This window comes from Orbilia oligospora, assembly GCF_000225545.1.
Source record: "Orbilia oligospora ATCC 24927 unplaced genomic scaffold scaffold00215, whole genome shotgun sequence".
Lineage (NCBI taxonomy): Eukaryota > Fungi > Ascomycota > Orbiliomycetes > Orbiliales > Orbiliaceae > Orbilia > Orbilia oligospora.
The window spans coordinates 1,702,233-1,722,183 of NW_011645772.1; the positions used below are offsets into that span (position 1 = coordinate 1,702,233).

At 43.7% G+C, this 19,951-nt stretch overlaps 4 protein-coding genes across 4 annotated transcripts; 1 reads left to right on the top strand and 3 right to left on the bottom strand.

The window, feature by feature from the left end:
- Window positions 1-2,350: 2,350 nt before the first annotated feature.
- Window positions 2,351-5,005, bottom strand: AOL_s00215g501 (uncharacterized protein; the record flags this gene model as incomplete). Its single annotated transcript, XM_011129703.1, has 8 exons — window positions 2,351-2,518; window positions 2,606-2,918; window positions 3,019-3,555; window positions 3,635-4,026; window positions 4,135-4,443; window positions 4,500-4,611; window positions 4,688-4,712; window positions 4,780-5,005. The coding sequence occupies 8 exons, from the start codon at window positions 5,003-5,005 to the stop codon at window positions 2,351-2,353; spliced, it is 2,082 nt and encodes a 693-aa protein (XP_011128005.1).
- A 3,270-nt stretch (window positions 5,006-8,275) lies between these two features.
- AOL_s00215g502 (uncharacterized protein) lies at window positions 8,276-10,978 on the bottom strand (the record flags this gene model as incomplete). Its single annotated transcript, XM_011129704.1, has 1 exon — window positions 8,276-10,978. The coding sequence occupies one exon, from the start codon at window positions 10,976-10,978 to the stop codon at window positions 8,276-8,278; it is 2,703 nt and encodes a 900-aa protein (XP_011128006.1).
- A 4,066-nt stretch (window positions 10,979-15,044) lies between these two features.
- AOL_s00215g503 (uncharacterized protein) lies at window positions 15,045-17,706 on the bottom strand (the record flags this gene model as incomplete). Its single annotated transcript, XM_011129705.1, has 2 exons — window positions 15,045-15,179; window positions 15,271-17,706. 2 exons carry the CDS (start codon window positions 17,704-17,706, stop codon window positions 15,045-15,047), a joined length of 2,571 nt encoding a protein of 856 aa, XP_011128007.1.
- A 549-nt stretch (window positions 17,707-18,255) lies between these two features.
- On the top strand, window positions 18,256-19,166 carry AOL_s00215g504 (uncharacterized protein; the record flags this gene model as incomplete). The annotated part of the gene is made up of 3 exons (XM_011129706.1): window positions 18,256-18,504; window positions 18,592-18,967; window positions 19,030-19,166. The coding sequence occupies 3 exons, from the start codon at window positions 18,256-18,258 to the stop codon at window positions 19,164-19,166; spliced, it is 762 nt and encodes a 253-aa protein (XP_011128008.1).
- Window positions 19,167-19,951: the final 785 nt, after the last annotated feature.

A 19,951-nucleotide genomic window follows, 5' to 3' on the forward strand; every position in this document is an offset into this window, starting at 1 on the left:
GATTCTCTATAGAGTACTTTCTAGCTTCCAAGGCGGATGCTATAATTCGGAAGAGGGTTAAACAATAGCCTCACAAGAGCCTGTGCCGCACTTTGATCTAAAAGGTCGTGATGATGAGGAGGAGGTCAGAGCCAACCCCTGTTGTCAGTAACGGAACTTAGATCAAAAGGTCCCACAGGGCCTCAGGAGTATAAAAAAAGATACTATTATAGTGCAGCCAATGTCACGACAAGATAGATCACCAGGAAAGAAGGTGATTATGTTCTACACGCCTCCATCAAGGGATATCAAAACGATACGAGTATGATTTGGAATATTGGGCAAGGCACGATCTTGGTCTTCCAGGCCTGTGTACGAGACAAGATCTTGGTATACACAGAGATTATCTAACCCATCTTTACTAATATCTAAATCAAGGACCATCACGCTACAGGTCGACAGGGCACAAGGGTCAGGCCTTCCATAGCGAGCTATTAGGGCTGGTATGCATGTCTCATCTTAAAATCATTACTCAAGACAGGAACAATTGCCGAAGCGGGTTGTATTTTCAGCCCTGCGAATTCGTTTCGTTTCGTAAAGAAAATCTGGGGTTAGATGTCTTCGCTATTGCTATCTTCATAGGCTAGTCTTAACTGAGAACTGGTTATTGGAAGCCTGATGCACTACGACTGGGTGAGCCCTCAAGCTTTTAAACCCATTTTTAGACTTCCTGCTATCTTTAACTTCTTGGATTAGAATTGTGTCACCGTTTCCTCTGGCGCTCGAATTGCGATCCATTCGATTTCGTACTGGTGATTGCGATCGATTGCGCCTGCCGAAGACGCCTGCCTAATAAGGCTAGGAAAATCATGCGTCTGACATCTGACGAGAAGACTTTCCCTGCGGCTCGATCCGAGGGGCAGGACCGATAGACTGGGTTCATCGTCTTGAGATAGGATCCGAATCGAATTTTCGGAAGGTTGTGAGTTAACATGGGAGGAATTGGGGCTTAAATATCGATTGGATAAGTAGAACTTGGGCACAACGAACTATATGCACAAACTTTTACACCAAAATTATTTTCATACAACAATACATATTACCATTACCACAAAGCATATTTAAAAAATAAGATAAAATATAAACAAATCATCATTTTATTTTTCATTTAATTATACTCAGTTCATTTGGAATTACTTCACTTTTGCGCAAGGAAACCAAAAATTGACGTTGACCTGAAACGGGTGGTAACACAGACAGTGCGACAAGGATTATGTAATCTTCCAACAGCTCAAACACAAAGTTAGTCCGCTGACCTTTCATAAAGAGCGTAGCGAGCTTAGAAGGCTATGTTTTTGGTATCAATTCGTATGCTGTAGGCTCTAGCTACCTTCAAGCACGCTAATGGGAATATTGATATTGAATATGTGTAATTATGTGTCTGCAGTAAATATTAAAATTGCATTCAATCCTACCCTTAGAAACAGTCTTTATAAGTTTAAGGTTCATCCGAGCTTTCAACACTGCATGGCAGCGACCAACTAAGGATCTGTCTTCTTAATTGTCCATTTATCGAACTCGTTTGCTGGATTCAATCTCATCAGCCCATGCCTTGCACCCCAATAAGTCAACAAAGCCCTCTTCCTCTTCCCAGGCGAAACATCAAATTCCATCAACTCGTTGGTAGCCTGAATTATACCACCACCACCACCACCACCACCACAATCAAGTCCCCAAAGAAAAGGTTCATAGGCCTCCAGTTTTGTAACAAGCTGACCTTCCTACTCTAGGTTCTGCACGTAAGCACAGAGACTAGCCCTATTGTGCTCCCACAATCTACGTTGCTTAAGAACTACCTATAATATGCCAACCCGTCCTTTTGAATCCCAGGCTCTGGTAGTAGGCCATACATACCCTTAAACCCGTCGACGCCCTCAAGTAAGTATGTACTGCAACGGCCGCTACCACACAAGTTGGATATATTTAAAACAGCTACCCCCCGCCTTTCTTTCGTGTTTTTCTCCTTTCTTCCATTCTCATCACCCAATGTGACTGTGTATAATGTCTGAAAAACAAAGTCCCAATTATCACGAAGGCAAAGTTGGGGTTATATAATGAATACATTGGGTGACTATATCGTTATTATAAATTTGTACCTAAATACATCCATACTTCATGAAGTATTTACATCAACCCTGCTAGGTTTAAACTCGTCTTTAATAACAATATCCAATGCGCATATTTGTTTCCCCCTTTAATAGTCTCCAAGTACTTCCAATATAACCGAAGCTCCACATTTCCATATAACCAGGTCCCCAGTATCCCGGAGACCACCAAGTCAAATAGCCATCTTCAATTCAATCCAACACTCTTAAGCCTTCCAGCCTCCCGGATAGCTATCAGTGGCACCTTCAAGTACTCGGTAGCTCCCGTGATTTGACAATTTGGTAGTATCGTAATAGTACTTGACTTCTCCAACCGCAATGTGAACCTCGAAGTGCGGCAGAAGAGTTTCTATATCAATAATTTGACCCTTTTTCTGCAATCACCGGAGTATCATCAGTATCCAAACCCTGTTTAAACTTATTCGCCAAAAAAAAAAAAAAAAAACAGGAAGTCGACTTACATCCGTAACAAACCATTTCAACTCGTCATTAAGAAATTTTGTCATGACTTCCTCATCAAGGGTATCCAGCTCCACGGAATTATCCTCAAGAAGCTTCAAGAGAGCGCGATTCAGAGATACCTGAGCAACGCAGAGCGCTCCTTCTTCACGCTGTCGTTGACAGTTCGCGCATGCGGCAGGGTCGGTTCCCGCGAAGTTGTAGACTGTATCCACAATCTCCGCACGATCTCCGACTAAAATCTTCCCAGAATCTCCCTTCGAAGCATCGCCCAAAATGAAATGAACGACGTATGACCTTCCACCGAGAGCATACCTATCTCATTTTTAAAAGGGTTAAACTTTGTTCTAAACCTGTCATGGACTTTTATAATTATGGCAATCAAGCCAAGGGGAGGGAGAAGGGGGGAACTTACTTGTTATACGTAACATTAGCGACGTAATCGTTAAACGTTTCACCATCTCTACCACCCTTTACAATACTTCCCGACTTCTTAGAGTCTCCATCTTCTTCGTCATCTCCATCCCTCTCACGCCTCTTTGCTGCGGCCCACGCCAGAAATTCATTTCGGGCAATACCTTGTGACTTATTAATCGCTTGGACAACCTCACGGCGGAACTGAAGACCAAGTCCGACGGAGAGTCCTTCAACATTATCTTGGGCTGCCAATGCAGCACCGCCAACCTTTGGCTTCCATTCCCTCGGGAGACCGGTATAAGTGTATCCTAGAGTGGACCAATCCTTGACATCATCAGAAGTAAAATAGTCATTCTCTCCAGAGCCGTTACGGAAAGGTGCCAAGGGAGTTGTAGAGTCGACTATTGAGCCAGGCACTGTGCTCCAGTTACCGCTGGGGTCGTCCCACTTGTGATCTGGGTACGATGATTTCACCCAGTGTTCAGCTCCATCGCCCCAAATATTTTGCCATAATGCAAAAATACGATCGATGTTACTATAAATTTTCAATATCCGTATTGATGTTTATTCCGATAAAACGTATACGCGATAGGTACTTAGCGTAATTGACTCACCAATGATGAAGCATGAAAAGTGGATCAAAAGCTGATACCGGGATTTCACTCATGTGCCCAAGTCCTCCAGACCAATTATGCAGATTGTTATGGATAGCCTCAATCGATAGCCAGTTGAGTGGGGGTCTGAGAGTCTTATCCCTTGGATCGCTATACTGCCGAGTGCTGGCGAAACACTCATAGGCAGCAAAAGGTGAAGAGTCCTGATGGCTCAAAAGTCGAAAGACGGCATTCGCTAGAGTAAGTGTACGTGGCTTTGGTTCGTTTTTCCATTGATACCACTTATGTTCTTCCATAGCATCGGTGATGTTGGTGTAATTGTTGGCACCATTGATCCATTCTTCTCCAACCGTCGCATTGGGCCATCTGCCTGTAGCTTGGCATATTCCAAACTATTTTATCATTCACATGAGTTAGTTCCTCAACAGACTTTCGAAATACGAACCCAGGCAATTTTGGTGTAGGTTGCAGAGCACTCGAGTCAGAGGGGGGTAACATACGTTCGCATCATCATCCACATAATCAACGCCGTACATGCCGAAATTCTCACCATCCTTAAGAGTAAACTTAGCCATTGGATTAAGTACACGGTCAAGATAACCCGGCCCTTGAAGGAGATGTTCAGAAGGAATCTGAATATATTGCTTCATCGCAATATCTGGAAATTTATAAACACCGCCATCATACTCCTTAGACTCGTCCCAATAAGGCAGTCTCCAAGTCTTGATAGCATCGATGAGGAGGTCTTTGACATTTTGACCAAGTCCTGAGTTTTCAACCCATCCGCGCATGTGGTTAAAAATAAGACGCTATATTGTCTGTGTTAATATATATCAAATTAAGTAGAGGATTTGTATCTGCATACCTCGAACAAAAGCATGTAAGGTCGGTGCCAAGTGGGAAAGAGAATAGAGTTATGGGTACAATACCCACCCCAATCGTTATCCGGGGCCTTAGTTGTGGTTTCTTCATCCCACCTGTTATTTATTAATTAGCTTTCATATTACAACATACGAAGACAGTATTCTCTCAGCTGATCGGGGGCCGGCTTACGGAATCTTTGGATAACCGTGGATACCTACGGGCACAACAGATTAGTAGTGGAATAGAATATATATGAGCATTCGCGAAAAGGAGTATCCTACCAGCTACTTGGAAATACGACAGTGTGTTTGGGTTACCCTCAGAATCCACAGGTGGCATTGCCTGGAATTCTCTCAACCCCATCAAGAAGACGAATACTTGGAGTCTATCAATAATGGCCTTGGAGTTATACCATTCATCGACTTCTCTCCTCTCCGGGATTGGATCGCCGGGTTTGAGGTACTCGGTAATACCCTCGACGACATAGTGATCGTTTCTCTCGGGCATTTTTGAAACCAAGTCGAGGAATGCTATGACTATAAGATCAATTAAAGCGCAAAGATCCCGGAATATATATATATATCAAATAGTCTTGATTATGAAAAAGACAATTGTATAATTGTATGTTGATGAGGTAGTATTGTTTGGAGTCTTTCGACACTTGAAAGGGCCCTCGACGACCCTTTATATACTATTTCATCGGGGGCAGATACCGTATCAACAGAGTGTAGTAGTCTCATGTCCAGACCTGGAAAGAATTTACCGTTATCCGAAAGCAATTCAAGTATTCTACGATATCGCCACCAGGTCGCCCGAGTTCGAACTTGAAAATGTGATATGAATAATTATGCTGCTGGTTCATGTGGGCTCTCAGCTTAATTGCTCTCGACCATTAGATGATTCAGTAGCAGCCCCGCTAAGGTATAACCCCTCTTTCATGCCTAAATAACTTAAACGGGATACGATTTTCCCGGGTGGGGACAATACGACTGTGGCTGCATAAATGGCTTCCTCTATATAAAGAGTAGCTACCATTTCTGTATACGTATAATCATTGGATGCCATCTGAGTTTCCCAATATTATTCAATTACAAGTCAAAATTGATCTCGTCGACGTCAGTCGGCGATAGTGCTGCGACTTTATTCTCAACATCAATTTCGAAGCACTTGCGCAGTCTGCACTTGCGATCATCAAAACCCCTTCAAAATATCGTAAAAGGTCGCCATGATGTTATAAAACTACAGTTGGAGTCTCCATGCAAGCTTCACATCAAAACTTAACAATGTAATCGCTCAGTTCGCAATCGGTATTATTCGAGACCAACCGACCGTGCATATGACTTAATGCGCATGCAAGTTAAGCGTATTCCTGTGCGCGCTATCGAATTATATCGTCGTTGAGAAGAACGCGCATCCTTGCATCACTAGCTCTAACTAGCTAGGGTTCACGGGAAAGTTTCAAACCTAAAAATACCTAGACTTTCTTCCGCCCTATATGTGGGTAAAGAATATGAACAAATAAAACCCTTATGACTTTTTTTTTTTTTTTTTTGGCGGTTGTGGAAGGTAAATAGCAACTTAAGCCGGGAAACACAGAACAATGCATAATGTTTGATGCATGTACGTACTTTGCTTTGGACCGTGGTTTTGCAGCTACACAGCATACGTAGCCGTCGCACTCGGCCTCCACGCTAATGCAATTTACCGCAGTCGGAAAACGGCATTTATTATATATGTGTATAGGAGTATCAACTTCCTGAGAAATGAATTTTTTCTCTTCAAGCCCTAGCTTTTAGGAGGGGTGGGGGCCCTAGGTATACGTAAAGGTTCGGAAATCAACATATAATACTGTAGATGCCATTGGAAAATACATTAGAATTAGCTGTAGAGATGAATTTTAAATTTTGTAGGATGACATTTATTCTAATGAGCATCAAGAGCAGCCGCCTTTTAATAACACCAAAACATAACTACCTCCTAAAGCGAGTAAAAAATCATCATACATAACTGCAGATCTATGACGAACGCTAGTGTTTTCCCACGCAGGTGGAAGTATTCATTTCTATGATCATCCCATAACAAAAGAGGGTGATACTTATGCACAGTGACTTAGTACGCCGCGCTCTTACTCTTATATAGCATGAAGTGCAATATACACAAATATAATAGCCGATCAACTGCTGAATTCCTGCATACGTACGCTTAGGTTGATACTACCCAAGTAGTCTAACCAGAGGCGTGTAATATATCATAACGCATTACTATAGAGGAGTTGATATATCACACCAATCCTGCTATCCATCAAAGAGTCATAGCTATATATATTAAGATCTACCCGCCACTCCTCTGTACTTCATGTCTTTATACAAACCTCCCTCAATCTCACATCCTGATCTCTACGTGGGCACAAAAAATTCGCTGGATCTTTGGGGAGGTAAGGTCATGTGTTGTATGTTGTATTTTTATTACTTCGACTGAGATGCTTAGTAGCTCATAGCTAGAGCTCTAGAGGGTATCTCATCTATCCCATCCAGCTAAGTTAAACCAAACAATATCAGACACAGGCAAAGACCTAAATTTCTCTAAAGGTACGGAGTATATATCCACGAGACAAGCTGAAAATTTCTCCCAGAATTAACATATAAACTAATATGTAAGTATATATATTTTGTATCCCCCTCAACCCTCAACCCCCAAATCCTATATAACTATATATCTATCTATCTTGAGCTTATAACTTTCCAAGCAGTAGATGTAAATTTGGAAGGAAGAAGAAAAAAAAGCCAAGTTAACATCCATACCCCCCTATAGCTATAGCTGTAAACCATATTCATATATTGTCATTTTCTTTTTGTCCTTTTGCTCAAGTCATTTTTTTTTTCTTTTTCAAGAGTGATAAAACAAAAGAAAAAATGGGATAGAGTTCCCTCGGAAGTTAAGAGAAAGAAGAAAAGACCCAAAATAGAAACAGAAAAATAAAAGAGAACGAAGGAAAACCCGCACATCATAGAAGGAAAGGGAGGGAGGGAGGGAGGGAGGGAGGGAGGGAGGGAGGGAGGGAGGGAGGGAGGGGGATAGGAAGAAAAAGGCATAAAAGTGGTGATCGAAGTAAGAGACCACTAGAGAGGAGAGAGAGAGAGAATATTTTCGAAGTTTATATGTCTCGTAAACCAGAAGAAAAAAGAAAATCGTCTTCAGAATACGATCACGCAAATGAAAATGAAAAAAAAGAAGATCCCTAAGAGAAAAAAAAAAGAAAATCCATATAACCATAGTGTCATAACATCAAGGAGAACCCGGTCGGAAGAAATCCAGAGGAATGGGGATAGAAAGGAAAATTTGTTCCGTCGATAAGGAGAAAATAACAGAAAGAGCTTTGCTGAAATCCACTCGGGCGAGCTCAAAGTTAACTAAATATATGGCTAAAAAGTACCTAAGATGAAAAAAGACCCCTTCTATGAAAAAGCGATATAATCATGACAAGAAAAAATGAAGGAAACCAAAACCAAAAGGGGACAAAATGCAAATGCTCCAGTATCCTCCCAAAAATGTAAATTGTACATGCATGCTCTGCTAACTATTTTTTTGAGTCGTCGTTAAATGGAAAATAAGACGGAAGGGGAAAAGGGAAAAAAAAAAAAAAAAAGGAAGAAACGAAGGTATTTCAAGAAAAAAAAAAAACGACGCGAGAAAATAAAGGATAAGACGCAGAGGATTAAAAGTTTCTAAGTCCACCAAAGAGATTACTCAAACAGTTCCTGTCGTAATGCCTTAGCGCTACCTCACCGCCGGTGGGAACTCCTCGCTGGGTGTTTCGTATCCCACAGTGGCATCCGAATCTCCCCTTCCGAAGGCTGGTAACAGCGGTGGTCGTTGGTGGTGATGTTGATGCCGATGGTGATGTTGTCCTTTCTCAATGGTGTCCGGCACGCCCTCGCTGTTCCCGCTTCCCCTCGAAAATCGTTTACTTCCTCTCTTTTCTGAGATACTGTTCGCGATCTCGCCACGGGCTCTCGCATCCTCTAGAGTCTCTATTCTAAAAGCCAACCCCATATCTTCATCTAGCGATCCAGGGTCCGCAATTCGCTCAATTTTATAGCCTTCCCAATGGAACTCGCTATCATCCTTGACTGGTGGGCTACTGACGATATCGGTTGCAGGACTTTCGGGTACATAGTTCGAACTCGGTGGTCCTCGTTGTGGACTACTAAACGGTGACGGCGTGGCGAACCCATTAATGTCGACTCCTCCACCGTTCCGATCAGGGTATCCAAACTCCCCACCAAAGCCGAAGCCATTCACACGCCCATTTAATCCTTCGTACGGACTTCGCGAGGATCCAACGGTGGGTGTCATTGTCATCGGACTCTGCACGAATGCATCTTCCAGTAGGGGTGTTCTCTTGTTGATTCTGGGGTTGATCCTTAGCGAGGTTGGCGATCCTTTGCTTGAACTCGAGCTAACGTGGACGATTTGTCCATCGCCAACCACGACATCAATCGGTGCCGGCGGAATCGTTCCACTCCTGTACACGTTTTCCTCTTCTGGGAATCTATAGAGTAACTCTTTCGCGCTCGGCCGATCCCGTGGCTGTTCGCTCAGACATGCCATCACAATCCCTCTAAACCAACCGGGAACTTCATCAGGTGCGTCCTCCATCCCCAACGGCTTGGCTGCGGCCTCCGGTTCGTCAACTTGGTACACCAAGCCCCAAAGCACCATTCCCAACTGCCACACATCACTCTTAACCCCAATAAACATCCCTATTCGCTGCTGGCTCTCAATGAGACCCTTTATTTCCGGTGGTTCCCAGCCGATAGGACACCCTCTTCGATTTATGTCGATAATCTTAACGTCGCCATTTTCATCAAGCACCATATTCGACATTGTAAAGTCGCCTTGTACAAAGCCTTCCTCGTGGATTTCCGATAAGCCCTTGATGATTTGCCGTGCCCATCGCTCCCGCTTTCTCCACGGTAGCTTCCCGCGTTCGTTGAAAACCACGTCGATTAGCGAACCGTTAGGTGCGTATGAGATTAGTAGTCCCCGAACATGCTTCCTACGCTCGTCCACGACGAGTCCACCGAATCGTATGACGCTAGAGGAATTTCGAAGCGCATGGAGGGCGTTTATTTCGTAGAGGAACTCGTCTATCGTGTCGGGCCCTGGAATCTCCTTCTTGATAAAAACCCTGTCGCCTTGTCGGACTTTATATACGAAACCGGAGAGGTGACAGTCGAATTCTAGTTCGGATTCCTGGTAGAGGTCGCAGTGTAGATGCCGGACAAGATTTGCATGGGGGTAGTGTATGATTTCGTTGATATCTTCGTTCACATGGACATGTAGTCGGCCGTCCTTCGTTTCAAGCTTGAGGTTTGTGATCGTAGGGTAGAACTGTATGTCGAATAGAGAGTCTCGAACAGCTTCGTATATACGGGCAGATTTTTCGCGCTGGTACGGGATATGTTTTAGTTCCTCCTCTAGGGAACCGTGTTCGGCGTTACGATAGTCGCAGGAGACGGTGATACGGTGTCTGAGGTGTGGAGATTCGGCATATGTGACAAAGAACTTTTCGCGATCGGAGCGCTCACGAAAATGCATGGATAGGTTAAGAATCCAGCGCCATTCCAGCTCCTCCTCTATCATTTCCTGATAGCGCTCATCTTCTTCGTAGAGCCAGTCTTTAGCATTCGGGGAGTGGATGTCGGTGGCGGGTGAGAGAGGTGGTTGGTTGTCGATACGGGCAGCAGAAGAACGCGGGTCGAGGATTGACGTCACCGTGGCGCGAGGCGAGCGGAGGGAGGCATTTGTGGTACGAGGGTCGAAGATACCACTTGTTTTGGGACTCGCTAGCGAGGTAGAGGTATGCCTGTAGTCGAAATTCTGGCCGGAGAGACGTTGGATACGTTTCGGGTCCGTGGACAGAGCTCGCTGTTCCTGACGGGTCGGGCGTATTTCCTTCAAGTTTTCACGCTTCTCGCTGTCGACCCGGACGGGAGGTTTGATATTATTTTCTGCATTGGGAGGTAGAAGCGGACCGGGAGGAGAAGACGGTGGTAGCGATGGAGGTTTCCTTTGAGAAGGAGAGCGCCCGAGAGCGCCTAGAGGGACCGAAGCTGTCGTGGGACTGGAGAGGGAACCACTGTCAGCGGTAACCCGTCGAGCATTCTCCGGTTTCTGGAGAGGTTCCAGTGAATGGGAGATCCCGTTCGAACCACCATTTTGCTGGCGACTGATACTGATACTGTTACTGTTATTATTGGTAGTAAGATTATTTCGGCCGGCGGTAGTAGGAGGAGAGGATAAGTGACTGTTGTTTGAAGTTGTAGAGTTCTCTTTGTGGTGTTTATCTTTGTTATTATTGTGATGATGATGGAGGCCCTTCTTGAAGCGGTTGAAGAAGCTCGATTTCGAAGAAGAGGGCCCGCCTTCTTTGGACGTGGCCGGCAGGCTACCTGTGGATCTTGAAGGGAATGCCATGCAGGAACAGAGCGATTTCATTAACGGAAGAGAAGAGGGGGTAGGAGGACTCTTCCGTGAGGGAAGAGGATGAAGGAGAGGAGGAGGAGAGGGAGGAGGAGGAGGGAGAGGAGGAGGAGGAGGTGAGGAAGAGGAAGAGGACTGTCATGAGGCTCGGTTAAGACAGAGCAGAGCAGCAGAAGCAGAGGCGCTCTACTAGCTAGTTGAAAAAAATAAAATAAAAAAAATAACCAAAACTATCTTTTCATAGATATATGTATATATCTAATTGAATCCTTGATATATATAAAGATGTACATATATCTTTCTTTCGAGAATAGTATCGAATTCGTGAGAGAAGGAAAGGGAGGAAGTTATATAACTGGTTGGACCGCCGGATGAGAAATAACTAAGTAACCGGGACCGGGGAGGGTCTGTTTCAAGTCGAGTATCCTGCGAAATCAATCTTCAATTGAACAAATAGAATAAAATAAAATAAAATAAAATAAACAAAAAAAGGATATGATATAGAAGAGTATTTGGTATTTAGTGAGGTTAGAATTATATTAAAGAAGGAAAAGGAAAGGAGAGAGAGAGAGAGAATCTGATACAAAGTATAGAGCGATGCAATGAGATGGCTGTTCCGCGCCCTCAAGGATCATATATGCCTCTTATACTTCTCCTCTGCATGAACCGAAGGTACTAAAGTCACATCGCAGCCACATCACCAGATTCCTTTTTTTTTCTTTTCTTATTTTCTTTTCTACTTCATCGTACATACGTACATACATATTAATAAATTGTATGACAGAATAAGCTGTCTGTAATATAATACAATGATCAATTGATTGATTGATTGATTGATTGAGGGCGGTTACACAGTGGACAATTAATATTAATGCACGGCTTCAAGCTTCATCGATCAGGAGAGTATGGTACAGTATACTAGTATAGGATATCATCTCATCTCCTCCACCTTCCGGATACATCTTCACATCTTCACTTTCTACATGTCAGTTTCGATTAAATTTCACTTCCCATCTTTTTTCAATTCAAGGGTGAGAAAGAAAATTTCTGTTTGAATACAATTAAAATAAAAAGAAGAAAACATACAAACATGCATGAGAAATCTGCAAAGCGAAGGGAAAGAATACCCAGCCATTTCAGGGTGTCCCGGCCTGTCAAATATCCTTTTTTTTTCTTTCTCTCCTCCTTTTCCTTTCCGGACCGTTCCCCCCTCGTCGTCGTAGACTTGTTTTTTATAGGAAGAAGAAGAAGAAGAAATACATGTAGACATCCCGTGATGGTCATCTGACGCCCTTTCCTTTTTTTTCCCTCTCTCTTAGATAATAAATTAAACCCTCTGGCGCAATAGTATCGTCCCTTTTGCGACAATCTGGCATCATTTCTCGATTAAAACGTGATAGTGATAACTTCTACCTTAGTATCTTTTACTAGTACTACATATACTAGTATAGTATTACATATACTCGAGCTTATAATTATTATTAACTAGCGCCGTGATAGTGATAGGATGCCGCATCGGATCAGTTTAGTATCTAATATATGCGCCGCATCCAGAGTAATCTCATCAAACTACCCGCTTTTTGACAGAATCTTCCAGACTCCATCGGATGTATTAACATTCCTTCTTTCTTTCTTTAGTTCTACAATATATGTAATGTACTTAAGTACTTAAGTATATACTTGTAGATATATATTATTTATACACAAGTCAAGAATTTTATTGAATCATAAAGGAATAAACCCGGTAGGCCTGGAATGATACAATATGATATGATACTGTTGGCCGTTGGTGCGCTGTCCAAGTTAACTTTCAGGTACTTCCAAAATACTTCGAGTCGAGTCGAGTCGTGATATCAATATCAACTTCAATATAAACTATTCCCCCACACGTGCACTGATAATATAATATTAATCTATCTCGCTGGCATTCATCTACATACGTACATACATACATACATACATACAGAACCGCGGGATAACTCACAGACATGGACACAGTCGGAAACCCCTCACTTTGCCGTCCTGCATTCTGCATCAAGCCTCCTTCTCCTCTTTTTCCCCTCCCTCTCTCTCTCGATCTCTTCCCTGTCCTCAAATCATATCATGTACGTTCTTATTACCCACAGAAAAGCGCCCCCCTCCCCTCTTTTCCCCAAAGTCTCTTATACTTTAAGTATCCATAGAATTGAATACTTACAGACATATGTAAGTATGTAAGTACTTATGTATGTACTATGTAAGTACTTCGCCTGTTCGACCAACCGTAACCTGCAGCTCCGTGTAAAAACCTGGTTGGTCTCACCCTTCAGGGGACTCCCCCGTCCTGAACACACACACACCTTTAACACCCTACATACTTACATACACAGCCGTTACTTGTTAGTTACCTTGAGTACTTGCCCGAAGGGAACAGGAACACTAAGGAAGAAATCCCGAATCAAGTAACCCTCTTCATTCAGAAAAGAGACAAAAACCAGCTAGCGTCGCGGGAAGAAAGAGAAAGAAAGAAAAAAAAAAAAACTAGATCGATGCGTTGGCACCTCTAAACCGCCTTACACTGTTCATTCCCATCGGGTCGGTACCTAGAGCTAGAGAGCGGGGGGGTACAGCGGAGGAAGAGGAGGAGGAGGAGAATGAGGAGGAACACCGATAAACACGGAATATTAACGGTCCATACGTCCACATTGCATTAATTCGCATTAGCATCGATACGTTACTTTCTTACCTACATACATCATACATCCTGCGATGCATGCGTGGGAACTGTGATCAGATGACCTTATTCGTTGGTGAACACTTCTCTCCCTCTTACCCGCCCACGAACCATCCATACAGAAATCATCGGGATAAAAAAGGCTTATAACCCAGAAAAACATATACATCTAAAACTGCGAATAGAACTGCGAATTTAAAAAAAAGTGGGATCAATCGATAAGCCTTACCCCCGCGCGCGCCCTGCTGTCCTGTTATGCGCCATGCTATGCTATGCTATGCCGTGTAAAAAGTAATGATAATATAATATACCCCCCCACATTCAACCCCAAATATATTATACTCTCAAGAATAATCATTCCCGTCGGAAAGATCAAAATCAAGAACAAACGAGCGAACGAACAAGTAAGTATACATGTCGATAAGTAAGTACTATACTATACTCATGCACAATCGCTTCCTCGACCTGTCGGAACAAACTTTTTTTCGTTCCTTAGAATGCATGAGAGGGAAAAGGGTGGGTTACACACATATGCCACGCCCCCCGGCTTCCTCAGTATACTATACTACTATACTTGATATTAATCAGAAAAACTTATTCCAACAGGGCGGACCATCTGATATGATTACTTACTTTTCCAAGCTGCCTCGATTTTTTTATTAAAATTTTTTGAAGAGAGAAAAAAAAAAAGAAGTAACTTGAACTCGTGATCTAACTAACTCGTGAGGATGGTGATACAGTTCTTTGTTACACTCATACACCATCAGGTCATCTTACTCAAACAATCCGGGTTGGTGGGTTACCACAGCTCCCATGATTCTCCCCTTCAGTATATTAGTGTTCTATGTAGAATTAAGTACTTTCTCTGTATTAATTAATCAGGGATTTAATTCAGTCGGTAAATGTTCACCTCGTAAAAAAAGGTGGTTTTTATATACAAGTGTACACCTTGTCTCAAGTAAAAATGCAATGAAACCAAGATAATGAAAACCCTCCCCAAAAAAAAGAGAACTCCATCCGGTGCTTTTATTTTAGAAGAACAAGAACAAGAAGGAGAAAAGGGTATTTACAACCAACCGATTCCACAATCATCAATAAAAAAAAAAGGAGTGTACCGATTGGTAAGTGTGGTGAATGTATGCATGCAATGCCATAACTTCGTCGTTCCCTCGTTCATTTCATCCCATCCCATCTTATCCCATCCATCTAGGTCTATCCTAGCCTCCCCTCATAACCCCTCTTCCTCTTATCCCATCCCTCTCTTTTAGTCTCAGGTAGACAATCCGTATGATATAATGTAGAGTGGAGTATAGAAAGAAAAGAGCTAACCCACATCTACACCACCCACTAAGCGATCATTGTCCCCGCCATAGCCGCCAAGAAGGCATTCATAAACACTTGTAAACTCCACAGCCCAACGGCTCTAATCCTCCTCTTCTTAATATCCGCGTCCGCGATATCTTTCACGAATGCATCATAAACCTTTTTATCCATGATCCCAAAGTCAGTCTCCATAGCTCCGGTATAGGTGTATTTAATGATCAGAAAGGAAGGAATGGGAAAAAAAACTCACCTCAGCACTCAAATCATCCATCAACCCACTATCAAACAACGTCCAACTCCCATCGAACTCCTTCACCCTCTTCACCATCCTGCAATTAATCGGAATAATCGTCCGTTGGCTATTGATATACGCAATAATAGGCCTCATCAGCGCATTATTACTATACGACAAATCCTGTGTGAATAACGGAATCGCCGCTCGGGTATCGTTCATCTCAAGGTGTAAATCGATCATCATGAACTTCCTGTCATTAGACGATAATGCTGCCGTATTTGTAGAAGTAGTAGTAGTCGTAATAGCATTATTGTCATCTCTCGACGTATTAACCGCTTCGATAACTTCTTCCCTAGCCATCCCCGTCGGATAACTTTCATCCTCCAACCCGACAACATTAGCCATCAACCTTCCTTCCTCTTCATTCCCATTAAGTCCCACCGCCGCACCAATGATGCCAGTGACACTTTCAACACTTAGATCCCTCTCCCTTACCAACCCTTCCACCTTCTCCCTTCTCGTTTTGATCCCCGCTTCCATCTTCTCCATCACGTCGTGCATAAACTTCCCAATCCCATCCGCCGAATCCTCAGGGAAGTGAATATCCGCTATGATATCCAAATTCCCAGCTACAATCCAGCTCAAGGGTCCTTCATACCCTCTATTCAAATGATCGAATCTCAATCCATCGATCCTGAACCTACTAGTCCTCTTCCACGGATAAACCCCTTCTTGCCCTCCATCCGCATCCCCAATCGCCGCTGTAGTAGTAGTAGCAGCCGTGGTCCCATGACTCTGCCTAGGGTGTAACGTAAACAACGAATCATCATAACTCCCACTAACATGATTCGCGCTCAAAAAATCATAAAACAACCACCTCTTCCTCAAAACCGGTAGGTCACAGCTGAAGATGCTAACATGGAACGGCCTAAACCCTCCAGGTTGGTAAACAGTAACCAACAAATCCTCAAGTTTGAAATGATCCAGTTCGAAGTCTCCGGGGGCGTATTTATGTCGATACGAACGTGGATCTACATCTTCGTCGAACAGTAGATGCGTGCGATCGATGATACCACGAACACCCTTCATGTCCACATCTACTAGAAGACCACGGCCGTTCATCCATTTTGCGAGGGAGATGGTGACGTTGACGGTATTGATAGTAACATCGAATTGGGTGTAATTCCCATCATCCTCTTCGTACGGATGTCCGCTATGGTCCTCGGAGAATGCTGCAGCTGCAGCTGCAGCGGCGGCAACAGATGAAGACCCCTTTTGTACGCTCGTACCTTTCAAGATTCCGGGTCGTCGAGATACAAAGACATTCTTAAAGGATATACATCCATCTTTCCATCTCGGTACGATAGCAGATTCGAAAACTACTTTCATACCCATTTCTTGTGTCAAATAATTTCCCACAACCTTTGCGAGGTATTCCTGAGCGAAGACGGTATTGACGAGCCATATTCCTATTGAGAAGAAAGTAGTGGTACCCAGGATGATCCACGCAAGGTTCCCCAATATGATCCACGAGAAAAAGGCAGATATCTCATCCATGTTAAACGGACGTATTTGTCGGATCGTAAGCCATTTGAAGCGGATACGCAGACGGTCCCAAGCCGAGGAAGCAGCAGCCAAAAGTTCTTCTTTGCTCGGGCGGTGGATCAAAGGCAAACGTTCCATAAAACCGTGATCTCTGGCGGCACGTTTAGCAATAGCATGGTACGCCGATGCCGCCAGTGATGAATTGTTTTTATCGTCCCCAGAAGGCAGTTTCGGATCCGAGCTTGCAGGGGCGGGAAGAGAAGGAAGTGGAAGAGGAAGACGTTTCGGCACATCTGGTGTGACGTCAGACCTTCCTCCTCTCTCGATATTCCTATCATGCCTCTGGGATTGTATCGGCCTAGTAGAACCCTTCGAATAATCTCTATATTCTTTCTCCCCATTCCCATTCCCATTCCCACTCCTATCCTTCCCTCTCCCACTCCTTCCCATCCCATTATTCTTCCCAGACGATGGTGATGACGATGATTTCGAACTCGCACTCCGACGGGACATGCGTAGTATCCTATCCTTCCTACAATCCGTACATACCCCACGTTTCCACACCGACCTCGCAAGCGGTACCAAAATCCCCGTTCTAACCCCTTCCCTCAGTTTCCTCCGACCGTTAACCCCATTCCCGACTCTATCAATTGTAGCATTCGAACTACAAGAGCTAACCACCGCAGCCGTTGTCTCAGAAGCCTTCGAAGGCAAGCTACTCCAGGCGAATACTCCGGATGCAAATCCACGGGATAATACGTATTTAGGAGATTTGAGGCATTGGGAGGGTGTTCTCGATGAAAAATAGGTAGCGAATGGTTGTGCGGAGAGGAAAGGTGGGGGAGGGGTTGTCGCGTGCCAGAGCCGCCAGGCGGTACGGAAGACGGAAATCGACGGTGAAGTCATTGTCGAGTTACGGCATTTTTTTTTGGAGGGGTGAAAGGAAGAAAAGAAAGAAAGAAAGAAGGAGACCTATAATCTGAGAAACAGAGGAACCAGTGAAGCAACGAAGGACATTGTTAGCAGTAGCAGCAGTTTTTATTAGTATTAAGGATATTAGATAAGTAAATAAGTAGTTAATTGTGTTTTTATTGATGCTGCGAACAGCTAGAGAAGTGAACGAAGGATGATGTCGAAGGGAATGCAAGTTAAGAGTGGGTTTTTTGGTGTTCTTTTGGGGGACAGCAAAAAAATGGCCGGGCTTGTTTGGAGCTCGCTAAAGTGGGCGGGTTAATAACGGACATAAGCGAGTCCATTGCAGCTGAGAGCAACTGATAACCAGCTGCTTGCGGTCACGTCGTTATTACATACTCTGTCCAACTTCAATTCCAACTTCAACTTCAACTTCAACTTCAACCTCGTTCCTATCATCTTTAAAATAGAATTACCCCGGTTTCTTCACCATCTCAAAAAAAAGAAGCCAGTTACTGGATCACCGTATACCAGCCATGTAAGATGGGCAAAGTCTGCATCGAGTGCAAGTACCCGGTGCCAGTCCTCTACACCACCTCCCAGGCCGCCTACGACCGCAAAACAGGCAGTCCGGTACGCCTCACCCAATGTCCGCGATGCAAGCATTTCGCCGACAAATACGTCGAACATGACTTCGTCGTCCTCTTCATCGATATGGTTCTTATAAAACCTCAGGTGTATCGACATCTGTTGTTCAATCGGTTACAAGTCGCAGAAGACGATAAACCAGACGTATGGTTCTTCCGTAACTCCTTTAAAAGAATAAGAAATATTCTATACTTAGAACAGTTACTGATAGGTATAAATTGGATATAACAGCGCTCTATAATCCGTCTCGGTGTCCTCCTTCTCCTCTTCGACGTCTATCTAACCTGGGCACGTATCGAGAAACAAGCACCAACCCCTTCCACCACTTCAACCCTCGGCATCCTAAACCAGCAACCGATAGTAATCCAATACATCTTCTTCCTCCTTCTGTGTCTAACAGAAACAATAATCTTCCACTCCACTATCCGATTCATTTCATTCTACTACTACGGCTTCACGAAACCAAATGCTGTCAGTACGGCTTTATTAGTCAGCAGTTGTACGAAATTATTTCCGATTTTGATGGTTATATGGAATTATGATGTTCCAGCGGCTGCAAAGAGCGTGGGGTGGGCGGTTGTGGTGAATAATTTGGAGGCCTTGAGGAGTATGTTACTTCATCCACCCTTTTCTTCGAGCATACTGTAGAGATATATGCTAATTCTGTAGTCCTGTTGGATGTATCGTACCCCAAAGCGGCGCTGCTGGCGTTCTCGGGTGCACTCGTGAGATCACTCTCCACGAATATGATATTGTACTGGACCGGTCTACCGATGTCCGGGTGGGGGTTCGAAGGGTGGGTATAACCTCCCACAGCATACGTCGCTGGCTAGTAATTTGAATACCCAAATACTCTTAATAAACCAAACCCGTCAAGTATATGCGTGATTCCAAAATCCAACCAGCCATAAGGCAAAGACTTATATTCCATCAACGACGCCTGCAAATGAACGTAGAACAAAAAAAAGAAGAAAAGAAGACAAAATCCAAACGCTACAGTAAATAACAAATCCACAATAAAGCCGTCAGATATACACCGTACCCAGATAATCAGGGAACTATATGCGTATAAGCCAGGCCAAATGCAGGCCATCCCCCTTCTCTTTCACCCCCCTTACATAACCGTAACCAAGCGCTCTAGTCGTAAAAACGCTTCGAATGTTGAATGTTGATGATGATACAGATTCTATTATTACATCCTCCATCCTCCCCCACTTCCCGCTAAATGATCCGCAGCCTCTCGTCTTTGTACGACGTAGCAGAGATAGTTTCGTCGGGTTTATTCGATATATTCCTTCCTAAAATTCGATGCCGAGGGTGCAACCAATGGATTTAACTGCGCTAGCAGTGTAAGGGCTATAATATACTCCATTTAGTAAACCACCCATAAAACCCTCAAAACCCGGGGGAGATCCATAGGGAAAATATACACACCCCACATTATATAAGTACACGCCACCGTTAGAATTATCGAGCTTCTCCAGATCCTATATTATTTTCGAAAGAAAAATAGTATGTTAGCCAGCTGTTCCTTTGGTATCCGTATCCCGTATCTTCCGAGTTTATTATCCATCCATCCATCCATCCATCC